At 38.4% G+C, this 22600-nt stretch overlaps 1 protein-coding gene across 4 annotated transcripts in view; it reads left to right on the top strand.

The window, feature by feature from the left end:
* Window positions 1–22600, top strand: part of STRADB (STE20 related adaptor beta) — a 38278-nt gene that overhangs the window by 10146 nt on the left and 5532 nt on the right. For all 4 annotated transcript variants that reach the window (XM_081815366.1, XM_006748123.3, XM_081815368.1 and 1 more), the window contains exons 4-6: window positions 16246–16345; window positions 19204–19325; window positions 20685–20793. In XM_081815366.1, coding sequence (XP_081671492.1) covers window positions 16246–16345; window positions 19204–19325; window positions 20685–20793 — 331 coding nt within the window. The remainder of the gene's footprint in view (window positions 1–16245; window positions 16346–19203; window positions 19326–20684; window positions 20794–22600) is intronic.

Genomic DNA, 22600 nt, shown 5'->3' with positions numbered 1-22600 from the left:
TGTTATGCAGCTGTTACCACCATCCATCTCTGTAACTCTTCTCATCTTGTAAAACTGAAACTGTGTATCCCTTAAACAATAACTCCCCATTCTCCCTCCCTCCCTAGCCTCTGTCAACCACCATTCTACTTTCTATGATTTTTGACTACTCTAAGTACCTCATATAAGTGGAATCATACTGTATTTGTCTTTTTTGTGACTGAGTTATATTTCATTTAATGTTCAGGTCCATTTGTGTTGTAGCATTTTGCAGAATTTCCTTTTTTTTTTTTTTTAAAGATTTTATTAGAGAGAGAGAGAGTGCACACGTGTGGGTAGGGGCAGAGGGAGAGGGAGAAGCAGACTCCCTGCTGAGCAGGGACTGCCCCCCCCCCCAACATGGGGCTGCATCCCAGTACCCTGGAATCATGACCTGAGCTGAAGGCAGATGCTTAACCGACTGAGCCACCCAGGCACCCCACAGAATTTCCTTATTTTTTAAGGCCGAAAATGTTCCATTATATGTGTATACCACATTTTGCTTATCCATTCATCTGTTGATGGACACTTGGGTTGCTTTCACTTTGTGGCTATTGTGAATAATGCTGCTATGAACATAGGTGTGCAAATATCTCAAGACCTGATTTCATTTCTTTGGGTATACCCAGAAGTGGAATTACTGCATCATATGGTAATGATATTTTAATTTGGGGGGAAACCACCATACTGTTTTCTACACTGGCTATACCATTTTGTATTCCCACCAATAGCACAAGAATTCCAGTTTCTCTACATCCTAGCCAACACCTCTCTATTTTCTGGTTTTTGATAGCAGCCAACCTAATGGGTGTGAGGTGATATTGTAATTTTGATTTACATTTCCCTAATGACTAGTGATGTTGGGCATCTTTTCATGTGCTTATTGGACACTTGTATATCTTCTGTGGAGAAATGTCTATTCAAGTCCTTTGCCCTTTTTTAAATTGGGTTGTTTGCTTTTTTTGTTGTTGAGTTTTAAGAGTTCTGTATATTAACACCTTACCAGATACTTACAAATGTTTTCTCCCATTCTATGGGTTGCCTTTTAACTTTGTTGATAGTATTTTTTGATGCACAAAATTTAAAAATTTACATGAAGTCTACTTTGTTTTTCTTTTGTTTCTTATACTTTTGCTGTCATATCCAAGAAATCCTCTCTAAATCCAATGTCATAAAGCTTTTGTCCTATTTTTTCTTCCAAGAGTTTTATTGTTTTAGGTATTAAATTTAGGCCCTTGATACATTTTGAGTTAATTTTTGTATATGGTGTTTGATAAGAGTCCATCTTCATTCTTTTGCATGTGGATATACACTTTTCCTAGCACCATTTGCTGAATATACCGTCCTTGCTTTATTGAATGGTCTTTTTTTTTTTTTTTTTTTTTTAAGATTTTATTTGGAGAGAGACACAGTGGGAGAGGGAACACAAGCAGGAGGAGTAGGAGAGGGAGAAGCTGGCTTCCTGCAGAGCAGGGAGCCCGATGCGGGGCTCGATCCTAGGACTCTGGGATCATGACCTAAGCCGAAGGCAGATGCTTAACAACTGAGCCACCTAGGCACCCCTATTGAATGGTCTTGACACCCTTGTCAAATGCCATTTACCATATATGTGATAGTTTATTTCTGGGCTCTCTATTCTCTTCCATTGGTCTATATTTCTGTCTTTATTTTGGTGCCATGTTGTTTGATTACCATTGCTTTGTAATAGGTTTCAAAATCAGGAAGAGTGAGTCCTCCAATTTTGTTCTTTTTCAAGATTATTTGAATTACTCAACGTCCTTTGAGCTTTTAACAATATTAAGTCTTCCAATCAATGAACATGAAATGTGTCTCCGTTTATTTATGTCTTCCTAAATTTCCGTTAGCAATGTTTTATAGTTTTCATTGTACAACTCTTTCACTTCCTTGGTTAGTTTAATTTCTAAGTATTTTATTGATGTTTTAATGATTACTTTTGCAGATTATTCATTAAGCAGGTCTTCTGAATTTTTAGGGCTAATAAAAAGTTTAACAGGAACAAGGTGTGTGCCATGAGTTTTTTTAAATTCCAGTATATTTAAAATAAAGTGTTATATTAGTTTTCAGGTGTACAGTGTAGTGATTCAGCAATTCTATACATTACTCAGTGTTCATCATGATAAGTGTGCTTCTAATCCCCTTTACATATTTCACCCGTCCCCACCCCCTACCCACTACCCCTCTGGTAAACACCAATATGTTCTCTATATTTAAGTTTGGTTTTTTGTTTGTCTCTTCTTCTTTGTTCATTTGTTTTGTTTCTTATATTCCACATATGAGTGAAATAATATGGTATTAGTCCTTCTCTGACTTATTTCACTTAGCATCATTCCCTCCAGATCCATCAATGTTGCAAATGGCAGGATTTCATTATTTCTTATGACTGGATAATATTGTATTGGGTATATATACCACATCTTCTTTATCCATTCATCTGTCAATGGACACTTGGGTTGCTTCCATATTTTGGGTATTGTAAATAATGCTGCAATAAACATAGGGGTGCGAATATCTTTTCAAATTAGTGTTTTCATGCTCTTGGGTAAATACCCAGTAGTGGAATTATTGGATCATATGGTTAATTCTTTGTTAATTTTTTGAGGAACCTCCATACTGTTTTCCACAGTGGCTGTATAGTTTGCATTCCTACCGAGAGTGCAAGAGGGTTCCTTTTTCTCCACAACCTTGTCAACACTTGTCATTTCTTGTGTTTTTGATTTTAGCCATTCTGACAGATAATGAGGTGATATCTTACTGTGGTTTTGACTTGCAGTTCCCTGATGATTAGTGATGTTGAGCATCTTCTCATGTGTCTGTTGGCTATCTTAGGTCTTCTTTGGAGAAATGTCTGTTCATGTCTTCTGCCCATTTTTTAATTGGATTATTTGTTTTTTGGGTGTTGAGTTGTATAAGTTCTTTATATTTTTGGATATTAGCCCCTTAACAGATACATCTTTTGCAAATATATTTTCCCATTCAGTAGGTTGCTTTTTTGTTTTGTTGATTAGTACCTTTGCCATGCAGAAGCTTTTTATTTGGATGTAGTCTCAATAATTTATTTTTTTGTTTGTTTCCCTTGCCTCTGGAGACATATCTAGAAAAATGTTGCTATGGCTGATGTCAGAGAAATTACTACCTGTAACACATTTAAGTCCTTAAGTCCTTAATCCATTTTGAGTTTGTTTTTGTGTATGGTATGAAGAAGTGGTCCAGTTTCATTCTTTTTTGCATGTAGCTGTCCAATTTCCCAACACTGTTGAAGAGACTGTCTTTTTCCCATTACATATGCTTGCCTTTCTCATAGATTAACTGACCATATAATTATGACTTTATTTCTGGGCTCTCTATTCTGTTTCATTGACCTATGTATCTGTTTTTATACTAGTACCATATTGTTTTGATTACTACAGCTTTGTAGTGTATCTGGATATCTGAGACTGTGATACTTCCAGTTTTGTTTTTCTTTTTCAAGGTTACTTTGACTATTTGAGATCTTTTGTGTTTCCATACAGATTTTAGGGTATTCTACTTCTATGAAAAATGCTGTTGGAATTTTGATAGGAATTGCATTAAATCTGTAGATTCCTTTTAGTAGTATGGACATTTTAACAATATTGGTTCTCCCAGTCCATGAACATGGAATATGTTTCCATTTGTTTGTATCATCTTCAGTTTCTCCCATCAGTGTTTTACAGTTTTCCGAGTATGGGTCTTTCACCTCTTTATTTCTAGGTATTTGGTTCTTTTTGGTGCAATTGTATATGGTGTTGTTTTTTAAATTTCTGTTTCTGCTATGTTATTAGTGTATAGAAATGCAGCAGATTTCTCTATATTGATTTTGTATTCTGTGAGTTTTTTTAATTTCTTTATCAGTTCTAGTAGTTTTTTGGTGGTCTGTGGGGTTTTCTATATGTAGTATCATGTCATCTGCAAATAGTGAAAGTTTATCTTTTTCCTTACCAATTTGGATACCTTTTCTTTCTTTCTTTCTTTCTTTTTAAAGATTTTGACAGAGAGAAAGAGAGCACAAGCAGGGGGAGCTGCAGAGGGAGAGGGAGAAGCCGACTCCCTGCTGAGCCAGGAGCCTGATGCAGGGCTTGATCCCAGTACCCTGGGATCATGACCTGAGCCGAAGGCAGACACTTAACCGACTGAGGCCACCCAGGCACCCCGAATACCTTTTATTTCTTTTTGTCATCTGATTGCTGTGGCTAGGACTTCCAGTACTATGTTGAATAAAAGCGGTGGAAGTGGACATCCTTATCTTGCTCCTGATCTTATAGGAAAAACTCCCAGTTTGTCACCATTGAGTATGATGTTAGGTGTGGATTCTTAATATACGGCTTTTATTATGTTGAGGTGTTTCTCTAAAACTACTTTGTTGAGGGTTTTTATCATGAATGGATGTTGTACTTGTCAAATGCTTTTCTGCATCTGTTGAAGCGATCATATGGTTTTTATCCTTGCTCTTATTGATGGAATGTATCACATGATTGATTTGTGAATACTGAGCAACCCTTGCATCCTAGGAATAAATCCCACTTGATCGAGTGAATGATTTTTTTAAGGTATTGTTGGATTCCATTTGCTGATATTTTGTTGATTTTTTGCGTCTTACATTCAAAGATCATCAGAGATCCTGGCCTATAGTTCTCTTTTTTGTGGTGTCTTTATCTGGTTTTGGTATCAGGGTAATGCTGGCCTCATAGAATGAATTTGGATGCTTTCCTTGCTCTTTTTTTTTTTTTAAATAGTTTGAGAGAATAAGCATTAACTCTTTTTTTTTTTTAAAGATTTTATTTATTAATTTGACAGAGAGAGACACAGTGAGAGAGGGAACACAAGCAGGGGAAGTGGGAGAGGGAGAAGCAGGCTTCCCACTGAGCAGGGAGCCTGATGTGGGGCTTGATCTCAGGACCCTGGGATCATGACCTGAGCCAAAGGCAGATGCTTAACGACTGAGCCACCCAGGTGCCCCAGTATGAACTCTTCTTTAAATGTTTCGTAGAATTCACCTGTGAAGCCTTCTGGTCCCGGCCTTGTATTTGTTGGGAGTTTTTTTGATTACTGATTCAATTTCATTGCTGGTAATTTGTCTGTTTAAATTTTATATTTATTCCTGATTAAATTTTGGTAATTTATTTGATTCGAGGAATTTATCCATTTCTTATAGGTTCGATTTGTTGGCATATAATTTTTCATAATATCCTCTTATAATTGTATTTCTGTGGTTTTGGTTGGTATTTCTCTTTTTTCTTTCGAATCTGGCTAAAGCTTTATCTAAGAACCAGTCCCTGGTTTCATTGATCTGTTCTATTGTTTCTTTAGTTTCTAATTAATTTATTTCTCCTCTAATGTTTATTATTTCCTTCCTTCTACTGGCTTTGGGTTTTGTGTTTTCTTTTTCTAGCTCCTTTAGGTGTAAGGTTAGGTTGTTTATTGGAGATTTTTCTTGCTGCTTGAGGTTGGCCTGTATTGCTGTATTCTTTCCTCTTAGAGCAGCTTTTGCTGCATCCCAAAGATTTTGGACCATTGTACTTTCATTTTCATTTGTCTCCATGTATATTTTCATTTCCTCTATGATTTCTTTGTTGACTCATCCATTGCTTAGTAGCATGTTAATTAACCTCCATGTATTTGGTTCTTTCCAGATTTTTTCTTGTGGTTGATTTCCAGTTTCATAACGTTGTGGTCAGAAAGATGCATATGATATGATTTCAGTCTTTTTGAATTTGTTGAGGCATGTTTTGTGGCCTAACGTGATGTATTCTGGAGAATGTTCCATGTGAACTTGAAAAGAATGTGTATTCTGCTGTGTTAGGATGGAATCATCTGAATATATCTCTTAGAAACATCTGGTCCAGTGTGTCATTCAAAGTCACTCTTGGGGCACCTGGGTGGCTCAGTCAGTTAAGCATTAACATTAGTTAACTCTTGATTTCAGCTTAGGTCATCAGGTCATCATCTCAGAGCCCGTGTTGGGTTCTATGCTGGGTGTGGAGCCTGCTTAAAATTCTCTGTCTCCTGGGGTGCCTGGGTGGCTCAGTCATTAAGCATCTGCCTTCGGCTCAGGTCATGATCCCAGGGTCCTGAGATCGAGCCCCTCATTAGGCTCCCTGCTCGGCGGGAAGCCTACTTCTCCCTCTCCCACTGCCCCTGCTTGTGTTCCCTCTCTCACTGTGTCTCTCTCTGTCAAATAAATAAATAAAATTAAAAAAAAAAAATTCTCTCTCTCCCTTTCCCTCTGCCTCTCCCCACTCTCCACTCTCTCTCTTTCTCCTTCTCTTAAAAAAAAATTTAAAAAAAAAGTCACTCTTTTCATGTTGATTTTCTTTGGATCATCTATGTATTGAAGAAAGTGCAGTGTAAAGTTCTCTACTATTATTGTGTTGTAGTACTATTGATTTTTTTTCCTTTGTGTCTGTTAATAGTTGCCTTATGTATTTGAGTGTTCCCCCTGTTGGGTGCATAAATATTTACAATTGTATATCTTCATGTTGGATTGTTTCCTTTATTATTATGTAGTAGTGTCCTTTGTCTCTTGTTACACTTTTTGTCTTAAAGTCTATTTTGTTTAATATAAGTATTGTTACACCAGGTTTCTTTTCATTTCTTTTTGCATGATATTTTCCCATCCCTTCACTTTCAATATGCATGTGTCTTTAGTTCTGAAATGAGTCTCTTATGGGAAGCATATATGGATCTTGCTTTTTTATCCATTCAGTCACTCTATTTCTTTTTTTTAACGTTTTTATTTAAATTCACATTAGTTAACACATAGTGTAATATTAGTTTCAGGTGTACAATATAGTGATTCAACAACTCCAGACATTACCCAGCGCTCATCACAACTAGTACACTCCTTAATCCCCATTACCTATTAAAGCCATTGTCCCACCCACCTCCCTTCAGTCTATTCTCTATAGTTAATAGTCTGTTTCTTGATTTGCCTCTCTCTCTTTTTTTCCCTTTGCTTGATTGTTTTGTTTCTTAAATTCCACATATGAGTGAAATCATACGGTATTTATCTTTCTCTGACTGACTTATTTTACTTAGCATAATACTGTCTAGCTCCATCCATGTTCAGTGCAAATGTCAAGATTTCATTCTTTTTTATGGCTGAGTAACATTCCATTGTGAGTGTGTGTGTGTGTGTGTGTGTGTGTACACCACCATCTTCTATATCCGTTCATCAGTTGATGGACACTTGGGCTGTTTCCATAATTTGGCTATTGTTGATAATGCTGCTATAAACATTGGGGTGCATGTATCCCTTTGAGTTAGTATTTTTGTATCCTTTGGGTAATAGTGCAATTGCTGGGTCATAAGGTAGTTCTATTTTTAACCTTTTGAGAAACCTCCATACTGTTTTCCAGAGTGGCTGCACCAATTTGCATTCCCACCAAGAGTGCACAAGTGTTCCTTTTTCTCCACATCCTCCCCAGCACCTGTTGTTTCTTGTGTTGATTTTAGCCATTCTGACAGGTGTGAGGTGATGCCTCATTGTAGTTTTGATTGGGCATTTCTCTGATGATTAATGACGAACATCTTTTCAATTGTGTGTTGGTCATCTGTTTTCTTTAGAAAAATCTCTGTTCATGTCTTATGCCCATTTTAAAATTAGATTATTTGTTTTTTGGGTGTTGGGTTGTATAAGTTCTTTACATATTTTGGATACTAACCCTTTATCAGATATGTCATTTGCAAGTATCTTCTCCCATTCCTTTAGATTGCCTTTTAATTTTGTTGATTGTTTCCTTCACTGTACAGAAGCTTTTTATTTTGATGTAGTCCCAATAGTGTATTTTTGCTTTTGTTTCCCTTGCTCAGGAGACATACCTAGAAAGAAGTTGTTATGGACAATGTCAAAGAAGTTACTGTGTGTGTTCTCTTCTAAGATTTTTATGGCTTCAGGTCTCACATTTAGGTCTTTCATTCATTTTGAGTTTATTTTTCCGCATGGTGTAAGAAAGTCATTCCGTTTCATTCTTTTGTATGCTGCTGTCTGGTTTTCCCAGCACCATTTGTTGAAGAGACAGTATTTTTCTCTTTGGATATTCTTTACTGCTTTGTCACAGATTAATTGACTGTGTATTTGTGGGTTCATTTCTGGGTTTTCTATTCTGTTCTCTTGTTCTATGTGTCTGTTTTTGTGCCAGTACCATACTCTCTTGATCACTACAGCTTTGTAATATAACTTGAAGTCCAGAATTGTGATGCCTCCAGCTTTACTTTTCTTTATCAAGATTGCTTTGGCTATTTGGGGGTCTTTTGTGGTTCCATACAAATTTGAGGATTTTTCTAGTTTTGTGAAAAATGCTGTTGATATTTTGATAGGGATTGCATTAAATGTATAGATTGCTTTGGATAGTACAGACATTTTAACAATATTTGTTCTTCCAATCCATAATCATGGAATGTCTTTCCATTTCTTTGTGTCATCTTCAATTTCTTTCATCAGTATTTTATAGTTTTCAGAGTACAGGTCTTTCACCTCTTTGGTTAGATTTATTCCTAGGTATCTTACTATTTTTGGTGCAATTATAAATGGGATTGAGTCCTTAATTTTCTCTTTCTGCTGCTTCATTATTGGTGTATAGAAATGCAACAGATTTTTGTATGTTGATTTTATATCCTGCAACTTTAATGATTTCATTTATCAGTTCTACCAGTTTTTTGGTGGAGTTTTTTGGCTTTCCTATATATAGTATCATGTCATCTGCAAATAGTGAAAGTTTTATTTCTTTCTTACTGATTTGGATGCCTTTTATTTCTTTTATCTTGTCTAATTGCTGTGGCTAGGACTTCCAGTACTGTGATGAATAAAAGTGCTGAGAGTGGACATCCCTATCTTGTTCCTGACCACACAGGAAAATCTCTCAGTTTTTCCCCATTGAGGATGAGCAATGGGTCTTTATTATGGCCTTTGTTATGTTGAGGTATGTTTCCTCTACACCTACTTTGTTGAGGATTTTTTATCATGAATGGATTTTGTACTTTGTCAAATGTTTCTTTTGCGGGGGGGGATAGTTTGAGAAGAATAGTCATTAACTCTTCTTTAAATGTTTGGTAGAATTCATCTGTGAAGCCATCTGGCCCTAGACTTTTGTTTGTTGAGTTTTTTGATAATTTCTTTGCTGGTAATTGGTCTGTTCAAATTTTATATTTCTTCCTGGTTTTGTTTTGGTAGGTTATATGTTTCTAGAAATTTATCCATTTCTTACAGGTTGTTCAGTTTTTTGGCATATAGTTTTTCATATTTCCTCTGGTTGTATTTCCTTGGTGTTGGTTATCCTTTCTCCTCTCTCATTTGTGATTTTTTTATCTGGGTCCTTTCTCTTTTTGATAAATCTGGCTAGAGGTTTATCAGCTTTGTTGACTTTTCAAAGAACCAGCTCCTGGTTTTGCTGATCTGTTCCATTATTTTTTAGTTTCTATATAATTTATTTCTGCTCTAATCTTTATTATTTCCTTCCTTCTGCTGGATTTGGGTTTTGTTTGTTCTTCTTTTTCTAGCTCCTTTAGGTGTAAGGTTAGGTTATTTGAGATTTTTCTTGCTTCTTGAGGTTGGCTTATATTGCTATAAACTTCCCTCTTAGACTGCTGTTGCTGCATCCCCAAGATTTTTGACCCAGTATGTTATCATTTGTGTCCATGTATTTTTTTTTGTCTCCATGTATTTTTTTATTTCCTCTTTGATTTCCTTATTGATCCACTCATTGTTTAGTAGCATGTTAAATTAATCTCCATATATTTGTGTTCTTTCCAGATACTTTCTTGTGCTTGACTTGTAGTTTCATAGTGTTGTGGTTAGAAAAGGTCAGTGGTGTGACTTTGATCTTCTTGTATTTGTAGAAGCCTGTTTTGTGGCCTAATACGTGATCTATTCTGGAGAATGTTTCATGTGCACTTGAAAAGAATGTATATTTTGCTGTTGAGGATGGAATGTTTTGAATATATCTGTTCAGTCCAGCTGGTCCAGTGTGTCATCTAAAGCCACTGTTTCCTTGTTGCTTTTCTGTTTAGATGATCTGTCCGTTGATGTAAGTGGGGTGTTAAAGTTCTCTACTATTATTGTATTACTGTCAGTTAATTCCTTTGTATTATTAACTGTTTTATGTATTTGGGTGCTCCCTTGTTGTTTGCATAAATATTTACAATTGTTATATCTTCTTGTTGGAGTATCCCCCTTTATTTTTATTATGTAGTATTCTTCTTTGTCTCTTACGGTCTTTGTTTTAAAGTCTAGTGTGTCTGATACAAGTATTGCTACTCTGGCTTTCTTTTGACATTCATTTGCATGATAATTGTTTCTCCATCCCATCACTTTCATTTGGCAGGTGACTTTAGGTCTAATGTTAGTCTTTTGTAGGCAGCATACAGATGGGTCTTGTATTTTTGTTTATTTTGACACCCAGTGTCTTTTGATTGGAATGTTTAGTCCATTTATAGTCAAAATAATTATTGATAGCTATGAATTTATTGGAATTTTATTACTTGTTTTGTGGTTGTTCCTGGAGCTTTTCTCTGATCCTTTCTTGTCTTTTTCTCTTTGTGTTTGTTGATTTTCTGTAGTGATATATTTGGATTTCTTTTTCTTTATTCTTTGCATGTTTATTAGTGGTTTTTGATCTATGGTTACCGTTAGGTTTATTTATAACTCATTGGCATATAGCTGTCTATATTAAGTTGATGGTCATTTAAGTTTGAACCCATTCTTTTCTTCTCTCCTCCCCACATTTTAGGTATATGTTATTTTATATCTTTTTTGTGTGGGCTCCTTGACTGATTTTTTTACAGAAATATTCATTTTTACTGCTTTTGTGTTTCCTACCTTTATATTGTCACTGTTGGTCTCTTCTTTCCACTCAAAGAGTCCCCTTTAATACTTCTTGCAGGGCTGGTTTAGTGGTCCCAAACTCCTTTAGTTTTTGTCTGGGAAACTCTATCTCTTCTTCTATTCTGAATGTTAGCCTTGCTGGATAGAATATCTTGGCTGCAGATTTTTCCCATTCAGCACTTTGAATATGTCCTGCCACTCCCTCCGGCTTGCAAAGTTTCTGTTGAAAAATCTGCTAGCTTTATGGGCTTTCTCCTGTGAGTTACTGACTTCTTTGGTCTTGCTGCTTTTCTTTATCACTGTATTTTGTAAATTTAATTACAATATGTCTTGGTGTTGGCCGTCTTTTGTTGATTTTGATAGGAGTTCTCTGTGCTTCCTGGATCTGGATGTCTGTTTCCTTCCTCAGATTAGGGACATTTTCAACTTCTTCAAATAAATTTTCTGCCCCCATTTCTCTCTTCTTTTGGGATTCCTATAATATGAATGGTATTACATTTGATAGAGTCACTGAGTTCCCTAAGTCTATTCTTGTGTTGCATAATTCTCTCTCTTGTTTACCTTAATTGCTTTCCATTACACTGTCTTTTATGTCATTAATTTGTTCCTCTGCATCTTCCAGCCTGATGTTCATTGCAGCAAACATGTTTCTAATCTCATTTATTGCACTCTTCATCTCTGATTGATTCTTTTTTAACTCTTTAATCTCTGTGGTAAGGGTCTCACTCATGTCTTCCACTCTCCTCAAGCCTAGTGAGTATCCTTATGAATGAGGATTGCTTTAAATTCTCCATCAGGCATGTTACTTATATTAGTTTTGCTTAGATCTCTGGCCATGGCCTTATCTTGTTCTTTCATTTTAGATTAATTCCTCTGTCTTCTCATTTTGTCTAAGTCTGTGCCTGTTTATGTGTGTTAGAAAAGCCAGTTATGTCTCCTGCTCCTAAAGGTAATGGCCATATGAAGGAGAGATCATGTAGTGCCCAGGCCTGGTGCTTCTTGCAGTATCTCAGGTGTGTGCTGCCTGCACTCTGCTGTTGTGTTCTGGTTGATCTGTACTTTAGGCCAGTCTTCTGTAGAGGCTCTTCTTGTCTGCTGTGGGCAGTGTTTGGTCCTTGGCCTGAATGTGGTGAGTTCTAACTAGGTGTGCCCTGGTCTGCTTGTGAAATGAGACCTGTCACGACCTCTACCAGAACTGAGACCCTGCGAAACTCTCTGGTCCACCCTGTGTCTTTTGATTGTACCATTTAGTCCATTTACATTCAAAGTAATTACTGATAGGTATGCACTTATTGCCATTTTGTTGTTTCATGGTTGATTTTGTAGTTCTCTGTTCTTTCTTCTCTTGCTCTCTTCTCTCGTGGTTTGATGGCTTTTTTTCTATGCTTGGATTCCTTTGTTTACTTTCTGCATATTTATTACAGGTTTTTGAATTGTCATTACTCTTAGGTTTATATATGATATCTTACGCATATAGCAGTTTATATTAAGTTGATGGTTGCTTAAATTTGAACACTTCTAAAAGCACTAAAGTTTTACTCTCCTCCTTCCCCCACCTTTTATGTATATGGCCTCATAATTTACATATTTTTATTTTGTGAATCCCTTGACTTATTTTTATAGATATACTTAATTTTACTGCTTTTGTGCTTCCTACTTTTTAAACTCTGGCTTATGGCCTTTCCTTTCTACTCAAAGAATCCCCTTTAACGTTTCTGGTAAGACAGGTTTAGTGTTGATGAATTCCTTTAACTTTTGTTTGGGAAACTCTTTATTCTATTCTGAATGATAGCCTTGCTGGATAGAGTATTCTTGGTTGCAGGTTTTTTCCTTCAGCACTTAGGATATGTGCCACTTTCTTCTGGCTTGTGAAGTTTCTGCTGAAAAATCAGTTGATGGTCTTATGGAGTTTCTCTCTCCTTCTCTCTCTGTTTAAAGATTTTATTTATTAGAGAGAGAGACTGCACAAGTGGGGGAAGGGGCAGAGGGAAAAGCAGACTTCCTGCTGAGAGGAGAGCCCGACGCAGGGCTCCATGCTGGGCCTCCGGGATCATGACCTGAGTTGAAGGCAGATGCTTAACCGACTGAACCATCCAGGTGCCCCAAGTTTGTCTTGTATGTAACTGTTTTCTTGCTGCTTTTAAAATTCTCTTTTTTTGGGGGACACCTGGGTGGCTCATTCAGTTGGGCATCTGCCTTTGGCTCTGGTCGTGATCCCAGGGTCGTGGGATTGAGTCCCACATCAGGCTCCATGCTCAGCGGGGAGCCTGCTTCTCCCTCTCCCTCTGCCTGCCACTCCCCTTGCTTGTGCTCTCTCTCCTTCTGATGAATAAATAAAATCTTAAAAAATAAAATTCTCTCTTTATCACTACCTTTTGCCATTTTAATAATTATATGTCTTTGCTGTGACCTCCTTGGATTGATTTTGTTGGGGGCTCTCTGTGCGTGCTGGATCTGGATTTCTGTTTCCTTCCCCAGATTCAGGATGTTTTCAGCTATTATTTCTTCAAATAAATTTTCTGCTTCCTTTTTCTTCTCTTTCTGGGATCCCCATAATGCAAATGTTACTGGGCTTGATGGTGTTGCTGAGTTCCCTTAATCTGTTCTCATCTTTTTGCTGTTCAGCTTGATGGCTTTTTTATTACTCTTATAGGTCACTGATCCTGTCTTCTGCTTCCTCTAGTCTACTATTTATTACCTCTAGTATATTTTTGAGTTATTGTATTCTTCATCTCTGCTTAGTTCTTGTTTATATTTTCTATCTCTTTGTTGAGGGTCTCACTGAGATCCTCCACTCTTTTCTCAAGTCCAGTGAGTATCTTCATGACCATTACTTTAAATTCTCTATCAGGCATATTATCTCTGTTTTGTTTAGCTCTTTTGCTGTGATTTTGTCCTGCTTTTTCATTTGAGACATATTTCTGTGTCTCCTCATTTTGTCTAACTTTCTCTGTTTCCCTATGTTAGAAAAGTCAGCTACTTCTGCTCTTAAAAGTAGTGGCCTTCTGAAGAAGAGCTTCTGTAGTACCACGCACTGTGCCAGAACCAAGTGCTTCAGGGGTGTCTCCTATGTGTGTTGTATGTGCCCTGTTGTGGCTGAGCAGTGTTTGCCTTCAGTCCAGTGATCTGCAGTGGTTCTCTTTGCCGATTGTTGGCAGCTTTTGGTCCCTGTGTTGTGAATGGCCAGTTTGGGGTTGCCTTGGGCTTAAAGTGGGTCAGACCAGGCATTTGCCAGTGCTAGGGTCATACCCAACTGCAGTGTGCTCTCCCTGTATTGTCTCCTGAGAAGCTTTTATTGGTGGGTGGGGCCACCTATAATCAGACCAGATGTTTGCCCCCAGCCAATGCTGGGGTCAGAGTCAGATTGGTGTATATGGCTATATTCCCCTCTCCCTATGGCAAGAGTCACTGTGGAGTGCTACTGGCAACTGTCTAGACTGCTTGCACAATGCCCTTCTGTGACTTGCCTTGGATGGACTTCTGCTGAGGGCAGGTCTGCAGGAGAATGTGGGGGCCGGGCAGTTTTGAAAATTGGGTCAGTATTTGACTATTTTCATTCTGGTTTCTCTTCTCAGTTCTACTACATCTGCAAACTTAATATTCTAGATATAATATTCTAGATATAATTGTCTTTGGCCTGTAACTTTGAACCTATTTAAAACACTTTGTTTTGGACTTCAGCTACATATTTACAATATATGTGCCCCTTCTATTTTAGATTTTATTTGAGAGAGAGCGTGTGCCCATGTGCAGTGGGGGGAGGGGCAGAGAGGGGGAGGAAGAGGAAAAGAATCCCAAGTAGACTCTGCGCTGAGCACAGAGCCCAGCACGGGGCTTGATCCCACGACCCTGAGATCATGACCTGAGCCAAAACCGAGTCAGATGCCCAACCAGCTGATCCACACGGGTGCCCCACCCCTTCTGTTTTAAAGAAAACTTTCCTGGGGCACCTGGCCGGCTCAGTTGGTAGCGCATACAACTCTTAATCTCAGGGTTGTGAGTTTAAGCCCCATGTTGGGCATGGAGCCTATTTAAAAAAAAAAAAAAAAAAAAAAAGACAACTATTTCCCTAATGGAGAAGATGGAAGAAAAGAAGAGGTTGATTAGCCTGATTTCAATCCATCATCTGGTAACCTATTCCATTTTTCTCTAGCAGTGAGCTATAAACCTCAGTTCATTGGGTGCTCTAGCCTTCCTGACAGGCTTATAGGTTATCACTTGAAAATTTTTAAAAATTGTTAATATGTTCTTCTTTCTATCTCTTATTTGTGTTCTTTAAATCTAATGTAATTTGAAGACTACCTGTTTTGAAGAAATGATTTATTTAGATTTCTTCATTGGGATTATTTCCAATTGTAATAGTAGGATTTCTTTTTACAGTCTTTCACCCCTCTTGAACAGTATTGACTTTTATTCATCTTTAATTGTGAGCTTATATTTTTTCTGCTCTTTTAAAAGTTTAGGGAACATGTAGAATCAAGGTTGTAAAAAGCAGCACAACTCCTACTACAGTAATGTCATTTCTCATCCCTTTCTTCCTTCGCTGTACCTTGGAGGCAGTAACAAGGTTCGTGCCACCTGCTGATGCCTGTGAAATCTCCCAAGTGTCTTTTAGAGTATGGCTGTCTTTTGGGAGGTCTTCTTGGCTATCGTATGACACCAGTGGTTTTGGCCTCTTCTTTCTTCTGTGTGCATCTTATTTCACTGTGACTGGGATCTGGTGCAAACCTAAGACTCTGACCCTAAAGCACCCCCATGAGACCTCATATTGGCACATAGTCATTAACTCAGGAAGTCTGTACCCTATTCTCCCATCTCTTGAGGTTTTTCTTTCTTACCTTCCTTCTGATTCATCTTGTGAAAAACTTCAGCAATTTTAATAGGCTGCAATGTGGAAATTTTTCCTTGATTTGTTAACATCTCCATTAGCTGAGCAGGGACTTATATGTGTAATAGATATAACTGGCAACCACTTGAAGCAAGAGCAAAAGTACAGAATATTCCTCACAGGTCCCTGCGTTTCTTCCCTTCATGTATTTATTAGATACCCTGAAGAATTAATAGCTGTTTCTAGCAACTCCTAAAAATGCTTACTGGAAATAGTGCAGGAAAGTATTCTTTGCTACCTATAAATCTGCTTTTCCCATCCTCTCCGCCTTTACATGCTGATAGCTTTCTAACTAACCACTTATTAGCAATTTTAAACTCTTTTTAGATCTTGAAATGGTGTCATAAGCCACCTTCCAGTGCCTTCCTAATGAGCACTTTTGTGTTTGAAAATAAAATATCAGTATTTTATATTAGGGTAGGGGACTAAAATGGGGGACCAAAAAAGTTTATTTTGTTTTCATCTTTTTAAAATAATGCAGGTTGATGTGCCAACCTTTTCCCAATTGCCTCCTTCCACTAGAGCCAAGGATGTGATCTGTTCCACCAATGTTTCTCACTATGAACTCCAAGTGGAAATAGGTAATTATCCTGAATTGACCCTTCATCGTTAGAAATGAAATTGATGACAAAAAGATTATTTTGTGGGCAGGTCTTTTTCTGTTGTCACCTGTAGCATAAAACTAGATGTTAATTGTGTCAGACAGATCTATTAATAGCCGTACACTTGTGAAATATTTGCTGTGAATATTCAGAAATATCTATTAAACACTACAAACAGATACTATGTTAGGTGCTAGGGATATAAACCCATATAAAACACTTGGGGAATCCGTATTCTCTCTGGGAAGATGAACTCGTAAGGTAGTCTTGTTTATGTACTAGAGGGCACTATAGTAGAGGTATGTTGTTATGGGAACAGAAAAGATGGAACATCTGACCATCCATCTTGACTACTCTGAGAGTTAATAAAGGTCACAAAAATAAGCGGGATCCTGAAGAATGAGGAAAAGTTTGCTAAATGTTCTACTCAGGGTTTTTGTTACAACAGAAAACAATCGACAATCCTAACTTAAGAGGAGAATTTTTTGAACAGTATTGCTAACTGACACAGTTGTTGGCCAGAGAGAGAGACTTGGAAAAAACTAAGAAAAGCTATGTAACTAGAACCAGAGTCAGGGCCGTGGCATAGGAACAGCCTGGTTCGTGAACTACCTGCTAGAGTACTTATATCCCAGATATTGGAACCCACTGCAGTGAGTTCTGCTGCCTCTGCTTCTGTTTGTCACTAACTCCATCCATCATTTGGCTAAACTTAAGTCATTGACCTTCCCATGCCAGTGTCAAGGAGACCAAGAGAAGATAAGGATCTGACATTTCTAAATAGCACTGGTGGAAAATGCCCCCAAATTAGAAGGGATGTTCGGATGGTGTCAATTTAAAAAAAGGTTAAAAAAAAAATTACTTCGGTAGATGACTAAGGAAAGATGGTTAGAGGGGAACTACCCCACAGATGCTCTTTGCCTACAAGTGGGAACAGAGGGAGAGTAGGCAGTGGCAGGAGACAAATCTGGAAAGAGAAGTTTGTAACACACTGTGAAAGATTTCATATGATGTATTTAGAAGTTCATACTCTGTCATCCCTCACAACTTACCCACTTCATTTCTCAAAGCACTTAAGGCACAAGTTTGGAATTTATCCTCTCCGTGTTTGAGATACATTGTGGAATGGTGACAGTAGTAATAATACCATCTAATAGGCACTGTGCTGAACATTTCATGTGTATGTTTTCATGTCAGCCTTTTACCACTCCCATTTGTCTGATGAGGATAGTGAGGCTCTGAGAATTTAAGTGACAGCCCTACAGCTAGTGATTTGAAAGCAAACCTTTCTGACTGGAGAGATGCTGCACTCTAGTACCTTTCTATTGATAAAATGCTGAATTTTATCAATAGATAACTGGCAGCAGTCTGGAAGATGTAGATCAGTGATTTACAACTGGAAGGATCATCCATATCACCTGAATCTTTAAAAATTGCAGTGCCTATATCCCATCACAGACCTACTGAATCAAAATTTCTGGTGAGTGGGACCTAGGTATAGCCTTTTAAAGTATTGTTTCCCCAGTAATTTTGGAACATGCCTTAGTTGAGAATGCAGGGCATGGTGAGGAAGTCACTGCATGCGACCAGTGACAGAGGACAGGACTTGAACTAAGGCAGTCATGCTGACTGACACTGGAGTGGAAGGGATGAATTTGTGATTAACTTCATTTCAAAGATAAATGGCATAATTTGGTGACTGGAGAGAGGGAGGGACTAACATTTATTAGGTGCCTATTGATAGGTGCCACTCCAGGTGTTTTAAATTTTAAAAATTGATGACACCAAATGCTGGTAAGTATGTTGTAGCTCTTATACATTGCATGTGGGAATAAAAGTGGTTCAGCCACTTTCAAATTAGGTTAAATATAAGGTTATAAGGTTAAATATGCATGACCCAGCCTTCCCATTTGTAAGTATTTGCCAAAGAGAAATGAAAACATATGTCTACTTAAAGAATGTTTTGGAAGCTTTATTTATAGTCACCAAAAACTGAAAACAACCCAAGTATCTATCAACTTGTGAATGGATAAATTGTGGTATATTCATCCAGTGGATTGTTACTCAGCAATAAAAAGAAACTACTGAAACACAACATGGAACAGTCTCAAAAGCGGTGGCACCTGGTGGCTCAGTCGTTAAGCGTCTGCCTTCGGCTCAGGTCATGATCCCAGGGTCCTGGGATTGAGGCCAGCATCAGGCTCCCCACTCCGCTGGAAGCCTGCTTCTCCCTCTCCCACTCCCCCTGCTTGTGTTCCCTCTCTGGCTGTGTCTCTGTCAAATAAATAAAATCTTAAAAAAAAAAGTCTCAAAAGCATTATGCTAAGTGAAAGAAGCCAGACACAAAGTATGATACCATTTATGTGACAAGCAGAAAACACATCAGTGGTTCAGGGATTGCTGAATAATACTCCATTGTTTGAATTTGTCATAATTTGTTTATCAAGTCACAATTTGAGCCATTATAATAGATATGTAATGGTATATCATTGTGGTTTTAATTTGCATTTCTCTATCTTGAGCATTTTTTCATGTGCTTATTAGACATTCCTATATCTTCTTTTGTGGGTTGCCTATTTAATCTTCTGCATATTTTTAAATTTAGTATAGGGTAGCATAGAATTGTAAGAATTCTATAGTTGTAAAAAATTTTTTATATATGCTGGATATAAGTCTTGTCAGATATAAGTATCATTAATGCTTTCTATTAGTGGCTTATCTTTTCATTTTCTTAACAGTGTTTTCTTGAAGAGCAGAAGGTTTAAATTTTGATGATGTCCAAATTATCAGTTTTTTTCTTCTTTGGTTGCTAACATGAGTTTTACATCTGATTATAGGAAGAGGATTTGACAACTTGACGACTGTCCATCTTGCCCGTCATACTCCTACAGGAACACTGGTGACTATAAAAATTACAAATCTAGAAAACTGCACTGATGAACGCCTGAATGCTTTACAGGTACCAATATGAGAAAAATGATATATTTAATGTCTATTTGACGAGATTACATCTGTAAGAATTCTATTTCCCAAATTACAGTTCTTTCTGTTAGAGAAAGTTAAATTTCTTTCTTCTAATAAACATGCAATAACAGAATTGGAAATAATGCTTGGAAGCCAGATCCATGAAAGAACAAATATATTCAAACTTTGGTAACTACTATAAATTCCCTCAAATGAATATCCTATTCAAAATGCTGGTCTGGAGATTTACAGTGCTCCTAGTCCAATCCCAAATAGTCATATACGGAAATAGAAAAAAACAAAAACAAATAGTTTCCTTTTCATCCAGCTAAGTAAAATCAAGTTCTGAATTGATAAATTTTAACAGAATTGCATTTCGGGAATATTGTAATACCATTTTCATTGTCACTAATCATTTTTGATATAAAGAGGGAAAGCATTTTGTTTTGATATCGTCCGAATTTTTAAAGTATTTACATGTGCACGTTTTTGCACAGAAAAAAAAAGATTGAAAGAAATTACAGTGGGGGCGCCTGGGTGGCTCAGTCGTTAAGCGTCTGCCTTCGGCTCAGGTCGTGATCCCAGGGTCCTGGGATCGAGCCCCGCATCGGGCTCCCTGCTTGGCGGGAAGCCTGCTTCTCCCTCTGCCACTCCCCCTGCTTGTGTTCCCTCTCTCACTGTGTCTCTCTCTTCAAATAAATAAATAAAATCTTAAAAAAAAAAAAAAAATTACAGTGAAGGAGCACCTGGGTGGCTCAGTCAGTTAAAACGGTCTGCCTTCGGCTCAGGTCATGATCTCAGGGTCCTGGGACTGAGCCCCGCATCGGGCTCCCTGCTCAGTGGGAAGTCTGCTTCTCCCTCTACCCGTGCCCCCTGCTCATGATCTCTCTCTCACTCTTTCTCAAAAAAATAAGTAAAATTAAAAAAAAAAAAAAAGTACAGTGAAACGTTAACAGTGGTTGTCTCTGTTTTATTGTTAGAAGTGATTATCTTCATAGTTTTATGTATTTTTAAATGTTTCTGTAATAAGAACATACTATAGTTATTAAAAGTATGACCTCAGGAGTCAGACTCAATTCACATCTCTCTTCCACTCCTTTTATTGATTATGTGCTTTGAACAAACTTTCTGACTTATTTCTAAGTTTCTTATTTCCTGTTTCCTGTAAAATAGGAATGATCATATGACATACTTTGTGTCATGGTGGTGACATTTAAAGAGATGGCAGCCCTGAGAACAGTGCTTAGTACTAATAAGCTGTGCTGAGTGTTAGCTGCCACCTCTGCTGTTATTTTCATCATAAGGGGGAAAAAAGTTGTTTTTAAATGTCTTGTCTCTTGTGTGTTTATCCTAGAAAGCAGTGATTCTATCCCACTTTTTCCGGCACCCCAATATTACAACTTATTGGACTGTTTTCACTGTTGGCAGCTGGCTTTGGGTTATTTCTCCGTTTATGGCTTATGGTAAGAAAACTCATCTTAGATAAAGTAACTCATAGTTTAGCCTGGAAGCTACAATTATAAGGATGGGTGGGATCTTAGATTTATGAGTCCCTACTTTTAATTTATAAATCTGGTGGCCAAGTCTAGATTTCATGATAAATCTCTATATCTGGTTCATGTTGAATTTTAGTCTTTGGAAAAAGGCAGAATGGGTCTGATCATCGGTGAAACTACTACTGCTTCCCTAAAAGTCCATGCCTTTGAACAAACTGTCTCTTCCCTTCAGTTTCCTGCCTCTCTATCAATGGAGAGCCGCTATAGGTCTTCAAGCAGAATGTTTCTTCACCTATGCACACTATCTCTGTCCCAATTTCTCTCATTGTAAACTTATTTTACTGTATGGTAAACATCTGTGTGTGTACCTGTCTCATTTCACTGGACTTGAACTTCTTGAGGCCAGGATCATGTATTTTTCATTTTGGTGCTCATATAGTCCCTCACACAAAGTGTTCAATAAGTGTATTGAATAAATAAATTAATGGATTCTAGAGCTTTGATTTTTAGGACACTTTTGTGAATTGCCTCTGGATTGAAAAATAAATACATCCACACGGTATTTTTTCGGTAATACTGAAAATTGTTAATTTTCTAATCTCTAGATTTTCATTAGAAAGGTCTTTTTGAAGATTCTTGAAGGAAAATTACCTTTGCATCATAGGATAGTGGTTAGACTCTAAAACATAATGTGTGTGTGTGTGTGTGTGTGAGTTTATGGTTAAAAGAACATTTAAAACATAGCTAGAAGTGAAACAAACCGAGCAAGATGGCGGAGGAGTAGGAGACCTGGATTTCGTCTGGTCTCAGTAATTCAGCTGAATGGGGATTAGACCATTCTGAACACCTACAAACTCAACAGGAGATTGGAGAAAAGAATAGCAACAACTCTCTGAACAGAACAGCAACCACTTTCTGGAAGGTAGGACGTGTGGAGAAGTGAATCTGAGGCGATATTCGATATTCGGGAGGATAGACGGTGGGGGAGGGGCCTCCGTCGGCCGCTTCTGGCAAGTGATAGAGCAGCGGAGCACAAAATCGGAACTTTTAGAAGTTGGCTCTGCTGAGGGACATCACTCCAGTGGCTAAGCAGGGGGTGGAACCCTCGTGGGACAGTGTGGTCTCAGGACCCTCGGGGTCACAGAAGGACCGGGGGAGCCTGAGTGCGCAGAGCTCCCAGGTATCGGAGCGGGAAAGCCGGCTGCAGAGACGGAGCCGAGGTGCGGGCTCTCAGCTCGGGGTTGTCATAAACCGTGATCCGCAGCACAGTTGGGCTACTGCTCCTCCAGCAGGGACCCAACAAGCGGCAGATCCGTGGAGACTGACCTTCTTCTCCCGGGAGGAGAGGCACGGGAGCGCACCGCAGGGATCTGCGGGGTTTGGAGACTCCACCCGGGGTCGGGTGCCAGAGATAGAAAGGCAGGGTCACAGGCTGCGTGAGCACGGAGTGAGGCCGGAGACGGGGGAGACGGGAGTGACTGATGGCTTTTCTCTGGGGGCGCACTGAGGAGTGGGGCCCTGAGTTCTTGGCTCCTCCGAGGTGGAGATTGGGAGGCCGCCATTTCACTCTTCGCCTCCAAAGCTGTACAGAAAGCTTGCAGGGAACAAAAGCTCCGGAGAGCAAACCCGAGCAGATTACTTAGCCCGGACCGGGCAAGGGCGGGCAATTCTGCCTCCGGCCAAGACATTTGGGAACCACGGCAACAGGCCCCTCCCCCCAGAAGATCAGCGAGAACAGCCAGCCAAGACCAAGTTTACCGATCAATGAGAATGG

Source organism: Leptonychotes weddellii, chromosome 3 (assembly GCF_054177405.1).
Source record: "Leptonychotes weddellii isolate Sample4059 chromosome 3, ASM5417740v2, whole genome shotgun sequence".
Lineage (NCBI taxonomy): Eukaryota > Metazoa > Chordata > Mammalia > Carnivora > Phocidae > Leptonychotes > Leptonychotes weddellii.
The sequence above is the reverse complement of the archived record's forward strand: the minus strand, read 5'-3'. Positions and strand labels throughout refer to the sequence as shown.